The 24,834-nt window shown below is 35.3% G+C and overlaps 1 protein-coding gene across 5 annotated transcripts in view; it reads right to left on the reverse strand.

The window, feature by feature from the left end:
- Ada2a (Transcriptional adapter 2A) overlaps nt 1–24,834 on the reverse strand; it is a 121,114-nt gene that overhangs the window by 20,653 nt on the left and 75,627 nt on the right. For all 5 annotated transcript variants that reach the window (XM_090382116.1, XM_090382115.1, XM_090382114.1 and 2 more), the window contains 3 exons: nt 16,962–17,122; nt 6,943–7,030; nt 1,075–1,148 (listed from right to left, as the gene is read on the reverse strand). In XM_090382116.1, coding sequence (XP_090238242.1) covers nt 1,075–1,148; nt 6,943–7,030; nt 16,962–17,122 — 323 coding nt within the window. The remainder of the gene's footprint in view (nt 1–1,074; nt 1,149–6,942; nt 7,031–16,961; nt 17,123–24,834) is intronic.

Below are 24,834 nucleotides of genomic sequence, written 5' to 3' on the forward strand. Positions count from 1 at the left end.
TGCAATAAACATGCAAGCTTTTTCAACTTTTCTTGGAGTTTTCAGCATTGTTGAATATCCACAGCACTCATCATCTTTAAGACCCTCATAGCAATCCCAAAACCTTGCAAACTAAACCATTAAAAAAAAATGAGAGAGAGAGAGAGAGAGAGAGAGAGAGAGAGAGAGAGAGAGAGAGAGAGAGCAGCATTACTATACACTTGTTTTGCCAATTTAGAGGTTTAGTCACACTTTTTTCCCAACTTAAAAGAAAATTTAATGTTCATTATTTCTTCCACCATTTAAAGCAATGACAGTACCTTCAACAACACAACAGCTCTAATACAACTGTATGTGAGACTCACTTGTAACAATCAAATGACTACAAAATTATCTGAATATTGCAAGTTGAGGTCAGCTGATAAAGCATGGTGCCTCATTGTCATATGTGCTTTGAATACATTTTTAATGAAATGGAACTTAATTGTTAAATCTTTTATATATGTGTAGAGAAGCTAATGGGAAAACTCTCTACTGTTTCCCCTTGAAAGAAACATAATAAATCAGGCTCAAGGGTATTCAGTTAATCCCATATAGTTGTCAACAATGACAACTGTACAGCATTAATTAAATAAATAAACAAATAAAATATGGGAATCCTTGTTATCAGACAGTTCACATTCAAACAATTCATGTATCTGATACTGCATAATTAATACCATTAGATTCATTTATCAGGCACCAAATCCTATTATCTGATATAAAATACTATGATGGTATTTTGATGGCATTGCATGAGCATATGTTCCAGTTCAAAAAAGAAAAGTAGAAAAAAGAAATATCCATGCACTGTACTGACAATTTCTTCTTTTTTTTATGTTTATTAATGGTTTAAGGTGCAGTATGATTCATATAACAATATACATAAGACTTAATTTTAATATCTAACCAAGGTGAAATAAAGTATCTATAAGGTAATCTTCATTTATAACATTTATTCTTGTAGGAAAATGGTTTCATATTCTGATTTTTAAATGTGGAACATATGTCTGAAAACTAAGGACTATCTGTATATATATTTTTGAGAAACCTTACCTCTTTTTCCTTATCAGAGAGTTTTTCATATCCTGGCAAACCTATAATATCTAAAGGAGGTGCAGCACGACGAACTAAAAGAAAAAATTTACTTTAAAACAAAAATGATATGCAGCATTGATACTCATTCTCACTCTTTCTCTCTGTATGCCATTTCCATGTGTCAATGTGCATATGGACCATTAATCTTCATCTGGCTGCCAAAATTGATTAAAATTAATTACTATATAGTTACAGCCCATATTTATTACAAACTCCATATCAGTTCCTCAATCACATGGATTGGCCTTGATTTACAGATTTACAATGCTTGTTCTTGTGTTGTTATAGTGTTAATTCTTCACAAAATAAATTAGTTATTATTAATATCATAGCATACTGTGTAATCTTAATAGGAACCCTACTTGGATATAATCGCAAATAAAATTGTTCTGTGCCAAAAGTTACTATAATCAGTTAACAAATTTCATCCAAAGAAGGTGCAGCAACGGTAGAGCAAATTCCACTATTAGTGATCTGTGTGTGCGTGCGTGCGTGTGTGTTTTACATGTGCACTCATAACAAGAGTTAGAATTATGCGAATTCTTCACAATTCTTTATGCAGATCTTGAAGAAGTGAACAAAAATGCACACAGGATCATGGATTTTCAATTTTAAACTTTTATTCGATTAGCAAATTTTCTTTATAACTCCCTTCAATTGGTTAAAAATGACATTCACTTGTAGGGTTTGGCAGTCTTTTCAGATTAGACAAGCTATTCAGAAATCACCATGCCCAATTCAGATTTTGAATAATCCATACTAAAATGCCTATAAAATGCTATATCACTGGTCAGGGAACAGGAGTGATTTTGAAATACAGTCAGTCCTCGTATAGCACGATAGTTGTGTTCCTAGAAACCCTCGTGCAATGCAAAATCGTGCAATATAAACAACAGGCCCTATGGGAAAAATAGGGTTAGGTGTCGACTACCCAAGATTGAACACACATTTGTAACCAAATCATTACCAAACACAATAAATAATCGTAATAAAATACATAAGTATTTTATTACGACTATTACGTAATCTGTGTGTGCGTGCATGCGACTATTACATAATAAAATATTGCTAATACTTTTGCTTCTATTGTAAGAAAACTTGTTTTTTGTTTCATTTTCTATCCAAACAGATGACAGCCGTTCCATCTCTTCCAATTCTTTGTGTCTTAATCTAATGGATTTTAATTACACTTTGAGTTGTTCCTGCTATGAAAGTTGTTTTTATTTTCTCTGCATTCTTTGTAATTCTCGGCGTTGTCTCATTTAGGTCTGTAGCACGTGCAATATCACATGGTCTTTCATTTCACTCAAAGCATTTCACAATTTCATATTTTTTCTCTATCGACAGAGGCGGACTGGCCATAAGCCTTACCGGGGAAATCCCGGTGGGCCGCAGGCCGGTGTGATTTTGGCCATAAACCATAGTATGAGGCCACTATAAATTTTCCCGGGTAAGAATTTTCAATCCAGTCCACCTGTTTATCGATATTGCTTTTCTTTTTCTCTCTGAATTTGCAGTGTCTTCACCAGGACGCTTCCTTTTCACATCTTTTAAGTATTTTACTCACTTTTAGGGAATAAAGCACAATTACAAAATGTGGAGGCACGCTTGATACACATAAACAAAGCTGCGCGAGTGTAGCAACTGAATAAACAACACCATAAAGGCAGAGATAGACTATTAACACCTCACATTTTACTAAAGCACATTTCTGGAGGTCACTACCATAAAACAATAAAAACAATTTCTAGTTGCGTTCCTGCTAGTAGAATCTGTTATAAACTGGTATTGAACTGAACCAGTTCAATACCAGTTTATAACTGAACCGTTATAAACTGGTAGCGATCTAATTGCATTTGTGATTATACCGATTTCTGGAATTGTGTTGGTTTTTACGTTATTATGGTGAAATGTGTTTCCTCTTCAGTGATATAAAAAACATAAATACATTTTCAGAATCTTCTCTTCATTCCTATCATGTTGCGTTCGGTTGGGGTGATTCTGCGTTCGACTGCCATTTCTTGTGAACAAAAAGGCGAATCGTGCATAAGCAAATTCGGTTCGTGTTATATAAGATATCGTTCCCCTATTTATAAATTGTGTATGATCGAATTCGTGCAGTGCAAACACGTGTTATATGAGGACTGACTGTACACAGAATTTTGAATAATTCAATATTGAATTGATATGGATATAATTAACCTTTTACAGTAACAGAACTCAAAGAATGAGTCTTCAAAGAATATAAAACTGAAGTTCACACCCATCTCCAATTAGTTGTGGATACGTCTTTAAGTAAGGGCAGAACCAAGTACATATGTACATCAATTCTTTCTGCTTCATAATAGCTTCTGGTTAAGTTCATACACTAAATTTCTAGAATATTGCAAAGCATCTACTGCTTCACCTAATTATTTATCTTCAGTAATACTGAGATGTACTGTAAATGTAACCACAAAAGATTTTAAAATTTAAAATGCACTGCTGAATGATAAAACTTGCATTACTTTAGCATTTATACAGACATACATTTTCATTGGTACTTATGCACCTGTAAGTGAATAATTTGAACTGAAAAAGATTTTTAACCCAGGAGTAGCTGAACTCCTATTTGAACATAAAAAGAACAGAAGGTTCTCCTCTTGTTTTAGATATTCTTTAACATTGGAAGGGCATAATTCATCTTGTTTTAGCTATTCTTCAACCTTGAACATAATTTATATTTTCACTTCTGGTGAAACTATAAATTATGCTGCCCTCCTCACATTGCTGAACAGCTCCACATGAGCTTTAAACCATACCAAATCAGGCAGAAATGGCAGTATGGTTCTTTTGCTACTGCCTATGTCAGAATAATCCTTCTGATTTATTCTACTATGGGAAACAATTTCCAAAAGGAGAATAGATGATTTAATAACTATTTATCTAAAAAACTGTTTATCTAACGACTGTTTATCTTCAACACAACAAGGATTACTGACCTCAATGACAGATGTGAATCATGTCTGATTGAAGAACTACGAGGGTGATTCAATAAAGAATTTCTCTGACCTAGCTGCAGATGTGCCAGCCTGTTGATTCTCGGCATGTATGGTTCTTTTGTCCTTCTCTACATAACCACTGTGCAGATTTACACATTTTTCCCATTGATGGATGAGGCTACGGATACTGTTTTTGTAGAAGTGGTGAGGTTGGTCTTTGAACCATGACTCTGTTGCAGAAATGAGTCTCATCGTCAGGGAAGTGGGTCCCGTGAAGAAATGATTTGAGGGAAGGAAACAAGAAGTCCAATGATGCAAGATCGGGTGAGTAGGCTGGATGGGACAGTATTTCATATCCACAAGTGGCCGCTTGTGTTGTTGCAATTTCAGAAGTGTGAACTGGGGCATTGTCTTGAAGCATTCTCACACCTTTGGACAACATGCCACGCCTACATGTTTTGATTTTCTCCCGTAATTTTGCGAATAAGTTGGCATAACAGGCACCTATAATTGTTCTACCTTTCGGCAGGTAATCAATCATTATTATGCCTTTCTCATCCCAAAACACTGTCAGCAAGACCTTTCCTGCTGATGGTTGGACCCCTTGACTTCTTGGGGAGTGGGGAACCATGATGTCACCATTCCATGGACTGCTTTTTACTTTCAGGGTCGAAATGGCATATCCAACTTTCATCCTGAGTGATTAGATGAGAGAAAAATTCTTCCTCATTTTTTTGGCACAGGGCTAACAACTCGTGATTTCTGTTGTCGATCAGTCTTCTGGAAACCAGTCAATAATCGGGGAATCCATCTTGCACTCAATTTCTGTAAATGGAGTTGGCAATGAAGGACTGTTTAAACAGAGCCCACATTAATCTTCACCTCCTGGGACAATTCACGCACAGATATCCGGTGGTCTTCCATTATTAACGACTCCACTTTTCTGATTGTGCTGTCATCAATGGCTGAATGGGGATGACCTGGAATGGGCTCAGATTCTACCAATGTCCGACCACACCTAAATTGTGTATGCCAGTGCTTCACAATGCCATAGGATGTGATGAAGCCATAGGGCTTCATCCTTATATATAGCAGTCATCTCCTCGTGGATTTCTTCAGGAGATTTCCCCTTCAAGAACAGATACCGGATTACAGCTCTGGCTTCAACTTTGTCCATGATGCTATTTTGTCACACATTTAGCTCTGTAAGAGAAAAACAAATTAAAACACAGGGCTAAAATTTTACACCTTTAGTACAGAGATAGGTATGATGCTACACAAAATATCATGACTCTGCGATATGTGGAAGTAGGTGAGGGCAATTCTTTATTGAACCACCCTCGGTATGTTCGGATTTTCAAATGTTGGTATAACATAAAAGGAACAAACAAAATATTTTAGTCAAGCCAGAAGAGAGGAACATGAACAGACTTCTGCCTTCTGCAAATGTGAGAATAAATATCTAGAGTGCCATCAGCTTACTTAAGCTGCTTAGGACAATTAAAACAATGAAACAGGTTATTCCTCAGCTGATGGGATGCCCGGATAACCAGGACACCCTAATCTTCATGCATGCCAAATAACAAAGCTTCTAGTGTATTATCTATATTTAGGAAAGTACAGAAGGTACATTACAATCATTAACCTTGAACAAGCAATTAACCCACAATTGATATGTAGGGAAGAGACCTGGAAAGGAAGTACAAGAAACATAAAAAAAGGTATACATAACCTTTGTTATATTGAATTAGAAGGTTTTTTTTTTTTTTTTGCCGTATGTGATTGGCTGCTTAATTAAGACAATACTTTATTAGTCTTAAAACACTGTCACAACAGTGCCCTGAGTTTGAAAAATAGTGAATTCGACTTTTTTTTGTATTTAATAAAATGACACTATCAACTTGGGTTAGCTCGTGGATGATGGTGTCATCTCTACTGTGAGCATAAACACAAATCCTGATGGATGAAAGTCAAACAAACACTGAAGGAACAAGTTCATTACTGCTGAGGCAGAAACTGAACCCAGTAACGTGTACATTTTCAAATTATTTCAAAATAACCCTGCAACCCCTTTGATCAATTCACTTATGTTAAAAATCAAAAAGTAGAATTTCCTAACTTTGAACTATCCAGGTACTAAACAAAAATGGTGACTTTCTGAATTCACATTTGAAACCTTGTCATCATGCTGAAGATGAGGTATCTGTATTCATTATCCTCAAAATTCATGTGGGAAAAAAGTGACAAAATTTTACACGTAAATTTGATGCTATTCAAGTAGGTTACTCCTCTTTGAGTCTTATGACAGAATTCTAAATGTGAGTTCAGAAACATTACCATTTTTGACCTCTGACATACAAATTAACTAATAATTTTTTTGCAGAAAAGAGTGTGATCATTAGTTTGATACAGTAAAATAAATTCCAAACTATGTACCAATGGATTGATACTGTCCATCCATTGATTTGATTAATTATGACTACTGACTTCATAAGCTAAATCAGATAAGTAAATGATGCTATATATTTATCTGCTAGTCAATGTAGGAAAAAAAAGTTGCATTGGAAGCACAATCCAAATTATGCTCTTCAAAATTAATAAGGCTTTTTGAAAAACATTATTCAATATGGTACCTTAACATCTATTTGAAATTAAATGGATATTAAGTGGCTTTAAGAAAAAGCAAACAAACTATCAGAAGTAAATTAAAGTCATAGGCATTAATTAGTCATTAATAAAGCACAGAAGTTAATGTGAGATTGATGGAAGAAATGTTTATACAGATTGGTAGAAATTACTAACTAGTCTAAATATGAAATTAAGGATAAGTATACAGAAAAGTTACCTGTGGTTGTAAAGGATGAATCTGAAAAATTCTGGTTTCCATCCCTAAATATACGTGTCCGAAGCCACTGCTGACAGGAAAGTTCATCCTTTAATAGAAATAACATTTCAATAAGCAGATAGTGCTCAATATAAATAATCAAAGCATACAGATGAAAATTTTCATATTATTGTATTGTACATACTGTATCACAGATTGGGTAGAGGATAAAAGGAACAAGTGAAAATGGGGGAGTGGGGTGGGGAAGAAGAAGTGAAAATACAACTCAAAAATATATGACAGAATAAGTAACTTATGCAGAAAAGTAATTATAATCAAGGTAAAAGGAGGGAAAAAAACAGAAAGAAAGAAATTAAAAGCTAGAAAACAGAGCACAACCCATTGACTTGCAGTTTGTGGAATGGCCAATGGTTACAGACCAAACTTAGAAGTAATGCTCTTCAGTCATGAACTCCTGCAGCGAAAAGAAAAAGATACACAAATCACTGACAAGTAATACGTTAACATAATTAACATTTTTTGATTAAATGCACAATTACAAATGATAATAGATCATGACAACATTTACAAATACATACACAACTGAATATGCCTAGAGTGCAAGCCATATTTAAGGAGATCTATGGTTCTTAAAAAGTCTCATTGCAGGTAAACTGAAGCCAACTAACAGACATTTTCTGCCCCCCCCCACACACACGTAATATACAACTGTTAAGAAGCAAAATAAGCAGAAAAAGGAAAATAACAAAAGTTATGTCTAATGCTCCAAAATGCACTCAGCAGCAGTAAAGGAAGCAAAAGGATATAAATAATGTGTGGTTTTTAAAATAGATAAATAGTCTAGGAAAATGGAAATGAAAAGTACACAAGGTGCCTGAACTAAGAGAAGTTTAAGGGATAGTCGAAAATGGAAGTGAAGTAGTGGTAAAACAGATAAAAGAATTTGAAAAACCTAGTACAAAAATGAACTGGGACTGAGGAAGCAAAAAATAATAATAATAAATAACAAATAAATAAATAAATACATAACACTATATTCAGATGTGGGAGGGCAATTTTAGCAAGAGGTTGAATCAGGGGATGGCAAATATGAAAAATCTGAATATAGTAGATGAAAAAATGATACACAGTCAGGAAATTCAACAGGGGACTACTCCTGACCATGTACCAGGCACTGCATTTCAAACTTGTCTATAGTATTAGAAAAAGGGGGGAGCAAATATGCAGCCTTTATCGTAATATTAATAGACTAGGTAGTCCCTATGCAGTGTAAATAAAGTTAATCATGTAAATTAAAATAAATACAAATTTACAAAAATGTAAAGTGAAATATAATACAAATGTGATGTGCGGAAGGGGTGAAAGGTTGTTAAGTTAATGTGGTAGAAAATTGAAATTCAGAGAAATGTCAACGAAAAAGTTTAGACAAGCCAATGGTATAGGGAATGGTAAAATTCTTGGGGAGGGGAGGAAAAAATGATCAAAAGAAGGCAAAAATAGCAATAGAATTGAGGATAGACAAAGCATTCGTATCACCCTCATATTACACTAATAGTTCTACGAATGGGAAAAAATAGCAAAAGATAGTATAAAGATAAAAAGTGTAGAAAATGTCATTAAAAATACTGAACTTACTGGGTGTGTAAGGCCCAACCTTAAAGAATGGGTTCTGGTATACGTAAGCATTAGTAAAAATGGGTGTTAATACCACAGGCTTGTAGAGAGGAATGGAAATCGAAACCAAAACTAAAAGTGGGAGTTACCTGGAGTCATTAAGTCGAGCGGAGGAGAGACGTACATAGCCAGGAAGCAAAAGGGGTAGACAATGAAAAGTCACCAGGTTATATAGTTTTAGAGAAATGTATAGGGATGACCTCTATCATTGAAAAAAAAAAAAAAAAAATGAGCAGGATGGCCTAAAAACATGAAACACCAGACAAAAGGCCATAGATATACCAATATAAGAAGGAATATGTGAGACCGAAAGTAGCACAAGAATAATTCCGAACTATAGGAGATAAATTCTGGGAAAATTTAGATGATCACAATTCCAAACTTCCAAGATGACAAAATGCGGAAGAAAGAGAGAACTCAGTTTTGGCACAACAGAGGTTTGGTGAATCCGTTGAAGAGCATGACAAAAATTCGGCAGGCGAAAAAAACTATAGGTGGAAACAGAATTAAAAACCTTGAAGAAGAAGAATTTTCATATCTATTGATAAAATTTATTCCACCGAATAAAAGGCTTGGTTAAATGAAGCAAGACTACCATACAGATAGTAGATCTGAGACTGTTGTCAGAGAAGCAAAGTGCCAAACCTAGCAGTTGTAATCAGGAAAAAAACACACTTAATAAGTCCAGGAATGAAATGCCAAATGTACAAGATTCCAAAAAGTAGAAAGGACAAATTCAAACGTTTTTCAAACCAAAACATGTGTGAAAAACTTAGAGAGTAAAGCAGCAGTAATCTCATTCTGAGAAAGAACCTTAAACGGAAGTCACGAACAGTGATTACTAAGTAGTGAAAATTCCACCAAATAATATACAACCGTACGATACCTTTAACACGGACAGGTGCCAAGTAAATCGAAATTGAATTTATTTTTAATTGAATTTTCTGACTATGTACCATTTTTTCATCTACTATATTCAGATTTTGCATATTTGCCATACCCTGATTCGATCACTTGCTAAAACTACCCTCCCATATCTGAATATGGTGTTATGTATTTATTTATTTGTTACAGTAATACCCTGACTTACGCGAACTCAGAGTTACGCAGTTCTTGATTTTTTTTTGCTGTGATACGCATTGGACGTGTTTCGCGTGAACGCTACGTGCACAATTACGATTCTACGATCGACGAAAGTTAAGACTGTTTTGTTATACATTTTCTAAACCCTTAAAAAAACTGTCGTTCGAACAAAGTAAATCAGATTCTCCTGCACCTAGTAAGAAAAGGAAAACGATATCTTTGGAATGTAAACTTAACATTATCAAGGATTTTGATAGCAGAATGAAAATTTGTGAATTGGCAGAGAAGTTTGAGCTACCGGAATCCACAGTAAGAACAATCATAAAAGATAAAGAAAGAATTCTCGAAGCGGTGAAAAATACTCAAGCATAATTCGTAAATGTCATGGTATTATTGCTGAGATGGAAACAATACTGAAATTATGGTGTGATAATCAAGTAAAAGTGAAGAATTGTCCAGTCGATCAGAACACTGTGTGCTATCAAGCTAAGATAATTTTTGAGAGGCTGAAAGAAGAAGCTGGGGAGGCGGCAAAGATGAAAACTTTGTAGCTAGTAACGGTTGGTTCAACCGATTTAAAACTCGCTGTAACTGGCACAGTATCGCGGAGAGTGGAGAGGCAGCAAGTTCCGATAAAGAAGCTGCGTCTTCTTTTCCTGAGACACTCAAGGCTATGATAGAAGAAGGTGACTATAGCAGTGAAACTGTATTTAACATGGATGAGACTGGCCTGTTCTGGAAGAAGATGCCTAAAAGAACTTTTATGCGCGTGAATAAAAGAACTTTCCAGGCTTCAAGGTTTCCAAAGACCGATTGACAGTGATGGTTGGCGGGAATGCAGCTGGTGACTGCAAGTTAAAACCTTTCTTAATTTATCGCTCCGAAAACTGAAGAGTTTTAAAAAATATATCTAAAATTAGCTTACCAGTGATTTGGAAGTCAAATCATAAAGCTTGGGTGACAGCTTCCGTTTTTGAGGACTGGTTTGGTCACCACTTCATACCCGAAGTCGAACGTTATTGCAAGTCTAAACAGATTCCATTTAAAGTGATGCTTCTTATTGACAATGCACCCATCACCCTCCTGCCATCCTAATTAATTTCGACCCACGTGTGAAAGTTGTGTTTTTGCCTCCAAACACAACCAGCTTGCTTCAACCGAAGGCTTACTACATGAGGCATTCGTTTGCACATCTGAATGAAGCTATGAGACAAAATAGTGAGATATCTGTTAAAGACTTTTTGGAAACAATTCAATCTTTTAGATGCCATAAGAATCATTGAAGAATCTTGGGATGAAATTCACAAAAAAAACATTGAATGGTGTCTGGAAGAAACTTTGTCCATTTTTTTTCAAAAACGAGACGAAAACAAGGCCAGAAACTGATCATGTCGCTCATGTGATAGCAGTTGTTAATCTTGCCAGGCAATTAGATTTGGAAGTCAATGGTGATGATGTCAACGAGCTGTTGGATTCACATAGTCAGGAGCTGACAATGAATGAGCTCATAGAGATGCATGAGCAAAACATCACTGAAGTATCCGACACTTCAGACCGAGTTCCAGCAGAAATGCACATGACAATTGCAAGCTCGACAGAAGGTCTCAGCTCAATTGAAAAGGGCTTAAAAATTTTAGGAAACAGACTCCAACGAAGAACGCACTATAGCTACAAAGCAAGGAATAAAAAAATTATTAGTTTGCTATGAAGAAATTCTGCATGAAAAAAAGAAGGCGCTGTGTCGTCAGACAAATGTTAGATTTTATGAAGCCATCGACATCGAAATAACTTTTTTATGTAACTCATTTATTTTATTAAATATTTTTCTTCTAAACTAGTGTTTTTGTTAGTCCTTGGTCCCAATTAAACAAAATTTATATGTATTTATATGCAAAGTTGTACCCCGACTTACGCGAATTCGACTTAAGCGATTTTCATCAGACCCACCTATCGCGTAACTTCGGGGTATTACTGTATTTATTATTATTATTTTTTGCTTCCTCAGTCCCAGTTCATTTTTGTACTAGGTTTTTCAAATTCTTTCACCTGTTTAACCACTACTTCACTTCCATTTTCGACCATTCTTTAAACTTCTCTTAGTTCAGGCACCTTGTGTACTTTTCATTTCCATTTTCCCAGACTATTTATCTATTTTACAAACCACACACTTTTTATACTATATTATATTACTTTCTGGCCATCCACTTATATATATATATAAGTAGATGGCCAGAAAGTAAAGACTCAGTTACATAGAGCAACCTTGTACAAACAACAAACAAAAGGGTGTAACTAAACAAGCAGTTTATTATTGTGTTACTCAATACAAGTTAACAATGAGCACACCTATTGAAAATTCCACAAATATGAGATTTGTTCTCTGTCACTGAATATTTAAATGCTAGTAATGTCCAGACTGCTTACAGTCATCAGCAGTTAGAAGAGACTTATGAAGAAAAATGTTACGAATTTCCTGAACATAGCATAGTGGTGGTGTCATGATTTCATGAAGGGAGGAATGATGCCCACAGTGAAAAAAAGGAGTGGAAACCCATCCGTTAGTGATGATGGTCTGAATCAAAGAGCTGATGAAATAAAACAGCATCTTCTGGCACATTTGGCACACAAGTGGTGCGCCAAATGTGTACCAAAATGTTAGCTGGTGTTCACAAAGCAAAATGAGTGGAAAGCAACAGTAATGTTTTTTACTCCAATATTCCCAGAAGGCAATTGTTTGTTTTACAGAATAGTGACTAATGATGAAAAGGGGTTAGCCATCAAACCCAGGGAGAAAATGTGTAAACATATGGGTTCATCCCAAACAAACAATTTTGGAGAGGAATCACTGCTACTGGAAAATGAAATCCTTGGTTGAATTTATGCTATAAGGAACAACTATAAATGCAGAAACATATTGCAAGATTTTAGGAAACTATGAATCATAACAAAAAGCATGGTTAAGAATAAACCATCTCATGGTTTGAGAATAAACCATCATATTGATAATACAAGGCCTTGCTCTGCACCTACACACAAGAACTGTTAATGCAGTATGGCTGGAAAATCTTTGACCACCTGTGACGTAACTCACACTTGGCACCAGTAGCAGGGAGAAAACAATGTATGACTCACGGACACTCACTAGGTCTTCTCCTCCATAGTGTTAATATGGAGTAGAAAGCCAAGTGAGTGATCTTGCGTTGCCTGCAGTTTCTTTCCTACTTTAGTGATTACAACAGGTTTTTTTTTGCAGTTAAAGCAACACATAGCTGGAAAAAAGTTTAACAATTATTAAGTGAAAACTAAAGAAAAATCGGTTAAAAGATTATGCCCTCGGCAAATATGCAAAAAAAATTGTTAAATATGTAAACTAAATAATTATTGAATAAAATTTTGTTTCCCATTATTTGTGTCATTACTTTGTAAGGTTTTCTAGACATGCCTTGCATATTATATAAAAAAATAATTTTTGAAGAAAATAATAATAACATAACAGTTTTAGTGTGAGGAGATGTAACACAAACTGCCTCCACACAGCTAGCTGTTCACAGCTAAATATGCATACCAAGGAGCAAACATCACATATGACCACCATGGGGGTTTTTTGTCCGTTCATTTTAGAAGTAGAATTACACTGATGACATTTTCAGACTAAATCAAGGATAGGGAACAACTTTCCCCATTGATGCAAAAATTTAATTTGAAAATGGCAAAATCTAAACAATAAAACTTAGTGCGATAATACTGCGATCAAATATTTCACCCCAAATATGAGAACAAGGTCCAAACAAATAGCTTAAACCTAAAAATAAGTGATACACCCCAGTGCAGTTTAAATGAAGTACACTTTATATCATCATCCAAATCTGCAACAATCCAGTGGGTGTACAGGTTGCTATGAATCCAAATCAGTCTTTCTGGACTACCAGTCTTCTAGTTGCTATTTTTTTTCCCAAGCTATTTTTCATCTCATTAGATCTTTAGCCCTAGTTAGACAAAAGCCTTCTTTCCTCTTTCCTCAACGTGATGCCACAATTTCAAGATAAAGAGTACAGTCCTTGAACCTTTTTGATTACATCTCATATATTTCATAATTAATTAAATATCTCCCACTCAAACCTCTGTGAAGACCACAAAGATAGGTCATACTGTCAGATTGTTCCTATATATTATAAAAATATCTATTATATAATTTAATTCGTGAGGTATATGATGCCATAGAGCACTTTCTCAAACTGTGGGGTGCAACCATCTTGGGGGGGGGGGGTCACAGCTAGATATGGCTGAATGTGTAATGTATAAAAAAATTATCTTCATTCATAGTAAAAATGAAGATTAAATCTCAGATATGTTATTAACACTCACTAGCCCCTCTCTTATGTTTTGTCTCTATTTTTATCATAATCTTGGTAGTCGTGGTAAAAAAAATCAAAAGTTAATGAAGTTTTATTTGATGTCCATTCATTGGTTAATTATATTTATATTTCTTACTACAGGATTCCAAATTTGATATTTTTTGTTTATTTTCAATAAAATATTAGCTATCAAAGTTATTGAAATATTTAGTTATTGTCCAAGTTTAACCTCAATGTAATCATTAGTTTTATTCATGGAGGAATGAGTGGGGTTTCACAAATTCATTTAGCATTTTACAGGGTCACGATATCACAAAGTTTGAGAACCCTTTCCACAGGGGATGAGTAAAATGAACAAGGGTTATATATTCTTGCCATGGGGAGGGAGGGAATATGAATTAGAAGAGTCAAATCTAAAGTGAAAGGAAGTAACTTGACTTTCTATTCTTTCTTTAGCTAATTTTTTCTATTCCATTACACTAGCCATCCTTGTTAGAATTTGTTAAGCTTGTAAGATATGCTGATTGCACATGACACCTCTACCTTCTGCAGCTTCATACCTCAGTGCTACTGGTGCTACTTTTCTGTTCTCTCTCTCTCTTTTTTTTTTTTCTTTTTTTTCTGTTAAATGTAATCTGTTTTTATCACTTTTATTTTATTTATTTCTCAGTGTTGCAGCTCTCTAATTTTCTTTTGTACAAGCTTTCATTTATTTAGTATTACTGTTAATATAGTCAAATGATGCATGTAAGCTAGTTCTTTTATTGCATCAAAAAGGAAATCTGATGTTAGATGATGTTAAAATATAATAGGAAAAATTAGATAAAGGGATGGCTGAGTGGGAGAAGACAGAATGATGATCAGTGGTCACTTATGACCACTAATCATCATTCTGTGGAGTTCCCCAGGGTTTGGTGTTAGGTCCATTATTGTTTTCTATGTTTATCAATGATACTGATGAAGGCATATCAGGCTTAATGTCCAGGTTAACAGATAATACAAAGGTTTGCATTTGCAGGATGGTTAACGGCAGTAATGACGGTATGCTACTGCAACAAAATCTAGAAAAAATAGGCAGAAGGCTGAGAAGCAGTAATTGAAGTTTAACATTGACACGTGTAAGGGGGCAATAGTATTTGCATGTGGGTAGTAGTAATCCCAAATTAACATACCAACTGTGGGGTACCACACTCAGGGTAATGGAAAATGAAAAAGACCTCCGGGGTAACTGTGTAGTCAGATACGAAGTTCTTTGAGCAGTGCAGACAGACTGGCAGGACAGTTCATGGGGTTTTGTCAATGATATACAGGAAGTTTGCTAGCAGAGATAAGGATTACTCCATTGTATAAAGCAACAGTAAGGCCACATCTTGAGTACTGCATACAGGTCTGCATTTTCAGAAGGATGTAGAACTGCTGGAGTGCCTCCGTAGCCAGGTGGGCGGGAGCAGCAGTGCACAGCACACGCTTCTTGATTAGATCGGGGTTCGAGCCCGTGACCACCGCATATTCCCGGAGCAATATGGCTTTAGTTGCTAATGCTCCTAAAAACCAAACAACAACAACAACAAAAACTGCTGGAACAGGTGCAAAGAAGGGCAATGAGACTGGTGAAGGAAAAAAAGGATGCTCTTACCAAAAAAGGCCTACGTTTTGCAAATTGTAACGTCTGGAGACTAGGTATACTTGTGAGGTGATCTGATTGGGCTGTTTAAGGCTTTGAATGGACTGAGTAAGCTCAGTGCTGATGGCATCCTTCCTTTTGCTCAGACTACACACACACACATGAAGGGGCATATATTCAAATTGAGGAAGGATGGTTGCAACCTAACATTTATTATTGTAAACATTGCAGCAGTCTGAATAAATTCAAGGAAGAACCAGACTAGACAAACTGTTGGAGGGGATGAACAGGTGATTTTTTGCTGATGCTGTATAAGCTTGCTTTCTTGCATCATTTGCCACTAATAATACTAATTGCACAAAATATGCTTATTCATCAGTGCTCCATTAGTTATGGCAAGAGTTTATTTTTGTGCATAATAGGCAAATAAATGAAATTCAAGGTTCTTGAACATTAGCTAGCAACAGCAATAATGTGTAACATGACAGCATAATAACATTAATGAGACAAAACATGAAATACACACTTTCAAGAGTAATTTAAAACTATATACTTGTGTACTACTGTGCTCAATGGGTAAAAAACTAAAATACTGTAAATTTTGTGGGGGAGTACATAGTATTTGAATAAATTTATTATATAAGTTAAATTAATGAGTTACACTGCAATTTGAAAGTTGCAGTGTAACTAATTAAAAACCTAAATGCTCTGGTACTGTAGTTTATTATCTTGGGTCATTTATATAAGGCAAATAACAAACATTTAAAAAACTATGCTATTGTCTTTTTTTATTTTTCAATTAAACAAAAATAAAGTTAAGAGAAATTAACATGTAGTAACAGACATCTTACTTGAAGGTAGAACCAGCCCTATAATGAGAACAAAGCGACTGTTACCTGAAATGGATTCTGAGGTGTATGAGTTGCACTGATGTTAGTATATGTGAAAATTGTGGCATTCGGAGGCAATTCATACAGGCCATTTCTCCTGCAAATATGCAGTTTGGCTTACTCAACTGTGAGCAATTATACTGCTTGCATGAGATAAGAAACAAATGAGCACTGACAATTAGAAGATGAGAACTACAAGATACTTGAGATCCATGTTTTAATTTTAAAACTTATGGTGTAACTGAAACACCTGTACATTACATTATTTACTAATGAAAATTATTCTAGATAATAATTACATAAAGCACATTTTAATGGTTCCAGCTTCGAATTTTTTCCACATAACCAAGTCATCCAAAACTAACTGCATTTTTATAAATATATGTAACTTACTTTTACATGATTTAAGACTTCATCCAGAGCACTTCGCTTATGCTGATGTTCATTTCTTCTTTTCTTTAACCGCATATAAGTATTAATACTATAGTGCTTAGTTAATCCAGCCATACGGCAGTCCCTTAATAGAAGCATTTTGTCATGCAATTCATGCTGATCTAAAAGAAGACATTATATAAATTGTGAGCAGTAACTTTATAATACTATGTAATTCTACCTTAGTTTTAATTCTTAAATGTTATAAGAGTTATTTTCAATTTCTTTTTTTGTAACAGAGATGCACATAAATTACTGTTATCCCTTAAGCACAATTCCCTAAAAATTACCTAGCATATCAGCATGAACACCATTTTGTAACTACTATATGGTGACTTTATATAAGGATGTAATAGTCTACAACCTACTATTTATTTATTATTTATTAATTTTTACAGTTAATTAATCTCTATATACTGCAGTTGTCTGTATGGGCTGTTGAACAGCTGAAAAATAAATGTTTCTGTTTGACCCCTGAAGAAGTTCTTAAAATATGAGTTATGACAGCTATGGGTTTCTCTATAAGGAATATAAATGCCAAAGGCTATATCACTTTCGATTCATCTCTTTGTCAAAGTTGGATACTTGTCATCATCACTCACTGTTACTAGATTTCTGATATACCCTTTCAATGCGTTTGTCATATTGTGTTATGCAGCAGTCAGTGCAATTTATCTTTTCTATCCACAAGTTTGTACATGCTAACCAAACTATTAATAGAAGAATAACTGACTGTTCACTGTAACAGCAACAATTTGAAAACTGGAAATTAGTGGAATAATGAGCACTCAAACCTGCATGGAGTGTAATCTGCCTTTAATTTCTTAAAGAATTACAGATTATTTTCAAGCATTTCATGGTACTTCCTGTACCACTTTTTCAGTGACTGTAAAGACAGCAGAACAGATAAATTATGGTGATCTGATTTACATAAAGATGTTAATTTAATTACACATTTCATATTTGTTAAGGTTTAACCTTGAATTAGTCAACAAATAGCTATTTGCAAATGTAAGATAAAGATAAAATTTTAAGTTTGAAATAATTTTACTTTAGTTAACCTCCTTCCTGGATTTCTCTGTTGTACCAACAGTTATCCTCGACATTTTTTTTTCTTTTATAATTTAATTTGGTTCCTCCACTCTTTTCTGTCCTCCCAGTCTCCATTCTTCAATTTCCTCTTTTCCATAGCCACCCTCACTCCCTCTATCCATGTGCTTCTAGGTCTTCCTCTCCTTTTCATTCTAGGGGGGTGTCCATTCCATTGCTTTTTTAGGTAATCTCTCTTCCCCCATTCTCATAACATGTCCATACCATTCTAATCTTTTTTGTTTTATTTTGTCGATGATGTTTATTTGAGCGTCCATTGCCTTTCTTATGTCTTTGTTCCTAACTCATTCTAGTTTAGATCTTTGGGCTGATTTTCTCCAAAAGTCCATCTCAACAGCTAGCAATTTCTTCCTTTGCCTTTCCATTATAGTCCAAATCTCAGCTTCGTATAGTAAGATGCTCTGAAAAATTGCATTATATAGTAATCATTTGGTTTTTGGGAGAATGTTATTGTTCCATAATATTGGATTCAACATTCCCAAGACTTTTCTTCCCTCATTAATTTTCCATGGCATTCCACAACATCTTTCTTGGGACACTTTTTCTTTTTCATAAGCTTTTTCCAAGTCAATAAACACTAATCCTATATCTTGTCCAGTAGCTTGGCATTTTTCTAGAATATGCTTGACCGTGAATAAATGGTCAATACAGGACTGTCCAGCTGTAAATCCACACTGCTCCTCCAAAATCCTTATTTCTTTCTCCAGTTTACTTTTCAGCATTCCACTAAAAAGCTTTTCAATTGGGTTTAAAACACATATACCTCTGTAGTTTGAGCAATTTCTTCTATCCCTTTTCTTAAACACAGAAGTGATGTATCCCAGTGTCATTTCTGATGGCATTTCTTCTCCTTTATATATTTTGTTAAATAGTCTTGTGAGCAGTCAGATGATTTTTCCTCCTCCGAATTTAAACAGCTCCATTTTCATTCCTCCAGGTCCAGATCAATTATCCACTTCCTCAAAGCTAATCCTTACTACTTCTCCTGTCTAGGAAGTTTTTACATCATTATCTCTAAATTCCTCTCTGTTTTCATTCAGTAGTTCTCCATAATATCTATACTATTCTCAGTAGCATAGCTACCCTTTTGCGGGCCCAGAGGCAAAGAACATGTTCGGACCCCTATTTAATTAATGAAAATTGCAAAAAGAGGAGACAGCCAAAGACGCCGGGGCCCTAAAGGGCCTGGGCCGGGAGGCAATTGCCTTGCCTGCCTACATGGTAGCTACGCCACTGCTATTCTTCTAATTTTATTACAGCCAGATTAGTCTTCTGTTTATGTGATTGTCACAAGCTCTTCAGCACCTTCCATGCTGCAGCAGATCTCTCACATCCTATTTTGCTGTTTACTTCTGTGCAGGTTCTATTCCATGCATCATTTTTTGCTTTGTCAATTTTAGTCCTTACTTCTTTATTTTTCTCATTGTAGATGCTCCTTTATTCATCACTTTTAGAGCTAAGCCATCTGAGGTATGCATTCTTTTTTTTCCTTTATCAATTCTTTTAATTCTGAATTTATCCAGGTATTTGGTGTCTTTTTATCCATTCTGCCCAATACTTCTTCTGCGATCTCCATTACTGTTGTCTTTAAGTGCTGATAATAAATGTCATTTGTATTCTTTCCGCAGCTGTCATCTAATTCATAGTTTATCTTTTTCTGTAGAGATCTGCAATACTCTCCTCCTTTAGGGATTCAACATCAAACCTATTATCAATTTGTTCATTTTTGGATTTGTAATTATTTCTTTCCTTTCCTTTTTGGTAGATCCACAGAAATGCCAATGCGGCCTTGGCCTTCACCAGAAAGTGATCAGACCCGCAGTTTGCTCCTCTTTGGACTCGAACGTCTTTAACCTGGATTGTACTTCACTGCTTAAAAATTATGAAGTCAATCATCAATTTCAATTTCCTTGTATCCATGCATACTTATGTATCTCTCGGTGTTTGAAAAAAAGGATTGCAATTTTCTTCAGTTTGAGCTGTTCACACAATTCATTTAACCTCTCTCCATTGTTGATCTTCACATTTTCTCCAAATCTTCCTATGACTTTACTATCTTTGGCCTGTCCAACTCTTGAGTTCACATCTCCCATCAAAAAGATTTCTCTAGTGCTTAGTATGTCTTCCAGTATTTCTCTTGTTCTTTCCAAAAACTCTTCTTTATACTCTGTAGGGGTGTCATTGGCAGGCTCATAAAATCCAACAATCGTGATTCCTCTTCCAAATATCTTGAATTCCACTGTTATTTATTAAAAAGATGTTTATTAAAAAGATCCAACTTTGTCATAAATTTTCTAATTCTTTTATGTATGAGTATGAAAACTCATGCCTTGACTCTCCTATGTCTATCAACACCACTCCACAGATGGACATACTCTCCGATCGTTTTCTCACCCTTTCCTTTCTTCTTTGTTTCAAACAAAACAATCACATCCATTCCTAATTCATTTGATTCCGATAAAACTTGATCTTGGCTTATATTTAAACCCTGTACATTCCAGCATCCAATATTCAAAATCCATTTTCCTTTTCCAGTTCGTCTCCGAGTTTTCTGTCCAGCTTTTTCTTTGTTAGGTCTTTTAGCATTGCTGAGTTGTCATCATCACTTTAGTTAATAAGATTAATAATCTCTCTATACATTAAAACAGTTTTCCTCCTAGTAACATTTATTCGAGCCAGTGGGAGAAGAGGGTGGGGCAATTATCACTACAAATGTGCAGATAAATAATTACATAGGTCATTTCCTGATTAGATTTCGATCAGTGCATTATAACGTTAGTATATTAATATAATGTTATTATTACACAAATAATAACATTATACGCTACAAAACTATACAAATATTTACAAAACATTAAACTATTGACAATCATACTCTACTATATTGGGATGATGTGTCCCTTCATCAGCTGACATTAATAAACAAAAAACGTTACAATGGAACATCGAATAATGCTGGGCGAGGTAATGTATTAGACAGTGAAGCACGTGCATGAGGTTGGTGAACATTAAATTTTGAACAAAAAATTGACAAATGCAAAGTACTGCATATGGGTAACAATAACCGAAGAGAAATGTACCAACTGTTTGTTTGTTGTTTAGTTTTTAGGAGCATTAGCAACTAAGGCCATATTGCTCCGGGAATATGCGGTGGTCATTCCTGACCGTTCCGCCTCCGTATTTGATGGTGATGGGCTCGAACTCCGGTCTAATCAAGAAGCGTGTGCTATGCACTGCTGCTCCTTCCCACCTGGCTACAAAGGCGCCTGCCTATTCATAACAAAATTCCAACTTCCTGCATTTTAAAACTGATATAGGCTCTAATATTTATGAGGCAGATAATCTGAATGCCATTCTCTTTACTTCTGGTACTGTTGTTTGTATTTGCATCTATAACCTCACTTTTTCACGACACACAAAATTAATAAAGAATAACTTGTAGGACATTGCACAATGAAGAGCACTTCGAATGAAAAATAAATAACATTTTCTCTACAAATGAAATAGAAATTTTTATTCAAGAGTAGTTTGGCATTTGTTACACTTACTATGAAATACTACTCACAGAAAATAAATTAATTCTCAGGAAAGTTGCATGTTCCCAATATTTTTTCAAGAGCAATAATTAGAATTAACTGAAAACATTTGAGAAAAACTGGACACATATACAAAGGCAGAAATGTATCACAAAATAAAAGAAAATACTATTACTATCAAGTAGACAAAACAGATTCCAAACCACAGTTTATACAAAGCACATAATCTTAAATATGACCTTTCTAAATACGAGTCATCTAATGGCAGCTTTATCAGTAAATTCAGTACATTCATATTTGAGAAACACAACACATATGGTAATGCAAAAAACAACAGAAACTTGAGTGAAATCCAAAAGAAAAGCAAACTTCTGTAAACTAGAAGCCACATGATTTCTGGAAATCTTCCAGGAAAACCAGAAGAGCTGGAGGGTGTGAATTAGAAATAACTTTTGTTACAAGTGCTATTCTAATACTTAACTCACACCTCTTCAAACTATACTTCCAAACAATTTATAATTGTGTCCGCATATGAAATAATGCTGCAAGCAACCCTGATTATTTTTCTGATGCATTCAAATCAGAAAAATCAGGAGTACACAGCAGGACAAGGTAATAATGGAATTCCATTACAAGAAATTTCAATAATAGTGTTCTTTTCAGAATAGCATAGAACATTTTGACTGGTAGAGCATATAATGTTCTATAAATTCTGCATATCTTCTGAAATGTCTATGGGTGGTAATACTCACGTATGAAGGAAATCTGAAATACTTCCATCTGCATAGCAAATTGGATCTAACATAAATTCTAAAGGCAGGTAATCTAGGCACTTACTTCTCCATCCCCAAAGTGTACTTGCCAAAGACAGAAGTCATAAAACAACAGCATAGAATGATATAATAATATCTTTTACTATAGTCTGCTTAATACCTTATACTTGATAACTTTTTAAATGCCTAGAAAAAGTTGTCATTTAAAACATGCAGTAATGTGACATGATATATGAAATAACACACACACACACACACACACACACACACACACACACACACACACACACACACACACACACACACACACACACACACACACACACACAGTGCTATTTACACATGGAACTACTGAAATTGACAATTTGCTATTGAAATTTATATCTAATGAAAATATTTAGATGAAAATGTTTTAAGGTATATTACATTGCTACACATTTTATCATTCTAAATCATACTGGAAATAAAGTATAATTTCCCAAAAGAAAGGTATTTAAACCCCTCTGTCTATATTCAAACAATGAATCATTACTCAGAAAGATTTAGGAATTTAATAAATAGAATAAGAAATTATTAATAAGTAACCATCCAAAAAAAAAAAGCTATTTACCAGGACCATTTATTTGCAGTGATTCTTCATGCATTATCAGCAGTGATTCTTCATGCATTAAGAATCTGCAGATAAATGAACCACTAGGTGGCAGTGATCACAGTGTGCTGAAGTGGGATTTACTCAAAGAGGTAACTACCATTAGGGGTAAAGTGAAGGGTTATTGCTTTCACAAAGACGACTATGATGGACTGAGACAGTATTTAAATTCTATACAGTGGGACCAACTGATGATGTTACCAACAGCAAATTCAAAATGGGAAGCATTCAAAGAACTTATCTTGGAAGCTACTAGGCTTTACATACCAACTAAGAAATATTGTTCAAGGCTCAGGCCTAAATGGATGTCAGATGAACTGATAAGGCATATGGCAGAGAAGAAACATGCATGGAATACATACAAATTAACACATGACACAAAAGCCTATGATAGATACAAATTGATCTGTAACCAAGTTACAAAGGAGGTTAGGCAGGCGAAGGCAGATTACGAGAAATCTGTGGCAAGGGATGCAAAGAAAAACAGCAAAGAGTTCTTTACTCATGTAAACTCTAGAAGGAAGGGGATGAATCAGATTGGTCCACTTGATATCGATGGGTCAAGTGTTGATGATCCTGCTCAGGTAGCTAACAAATTAAATGAATATTTTGCATCAACATTCACACATGAGGAGTTATTTAACGAGGGGAAAGCCAGGGGTGTATTCAACTCTAGCAGTAAGCTAGAGAATCTTGTAATAACTAAGAGTAAAGTGGAGGAGAAATTGTTGAAGATAAACACAAGAAAGGCACCCGGGGTGGATGGGATCTATCCAGTTATATTAAAGGAGGCAGCAGAGGAAGTAAGCAAACCAACCCTTAGCCATAATTATGAGAGCTTCCTTGGACTCAGGGGAGGTACCCACAGACTGGAGATGCGCAAATGTGACCCCAATTCACAAAGGAGGATCAAAGGCTGACACAAGTAATTATAGACCTGTGAGTTTAACTTCTGTTCCAGGAAAATTAATGGAGGCACTAGTTAAAGAAGCACTGAAGGATCATTTAGACAAGACTTCAGTTATAGCTCGGACACAGCATGGTTTTGTTAAGGGGAAGTCTTGCCTGACCAATTTGATTGGATACTATGATGCAGTCAAAAAGGAACTGGATGGAGGGAATAACTTTGATATTATATACTTGGATCTTAGAAAGGCTTTTGATACGGTTGCACATGGAAGACTGCTGCACAAATTGGAGCAGTGTGACATTGGAGGCAAATTGCTGCTGTGGATAAAGGGGTGGCTGAGGGGATGAAGACAGAGAGTGGTAATCAATGGACACTGCTCGTCGTGGACTAATGTTATTAGTGGAGTCCCTCAGGGCTCAGTGTTGGGTCCATTATTGTTTTCTGTATTCATAAATAATATTGATGATGGTATCAAGCTTAATGTCGAAGTTTGCAGACGATACAAAGGTAGGCAGAGTTGTCAAGGACACTACTGACACTATGCTGCTGCTGCTGCTGCAACAGGATCTGGAAAGGTTGAGCAGATGGGCTGAGAGGTGGCAAATGAAGTTTAACATTGACAAATGTAAAGTACTACACATGGGAAACAGCAACCCCAGAGCAATGTATCAACTCTGTGGTACTACACTGACAGTGGTAGAGAATGAAAGGGACTTGGGGGTGGTTGTGCAGGCAGATATGAAGTTCTCTGAGCAGTGCAGACGGGCTGCAAGAGTAGCTCATGGAGTATTGTCAATGATATACAGGAATTTTTCAAGCAGGGATAAGGAGGTGATTATTCCATTGTATAAGGCGA

The sequence above is a fragment of the Mastigoproctus giganteus genome, chromosome 9 (genome assembly GCF_048544385.1).
Source record: "Mastigoproctus giganteus isolate SK-2022 chromosome 9, ASM4854438v1, whole genome shotgun sequence".
NCBI classification, from domain to species: Eukaryota; Metazoa; Arthropoda; class Arachnida; order Uropygi; family Thelyphonidae; genus Mastigoproctus; species Mastigoproctus giganteus.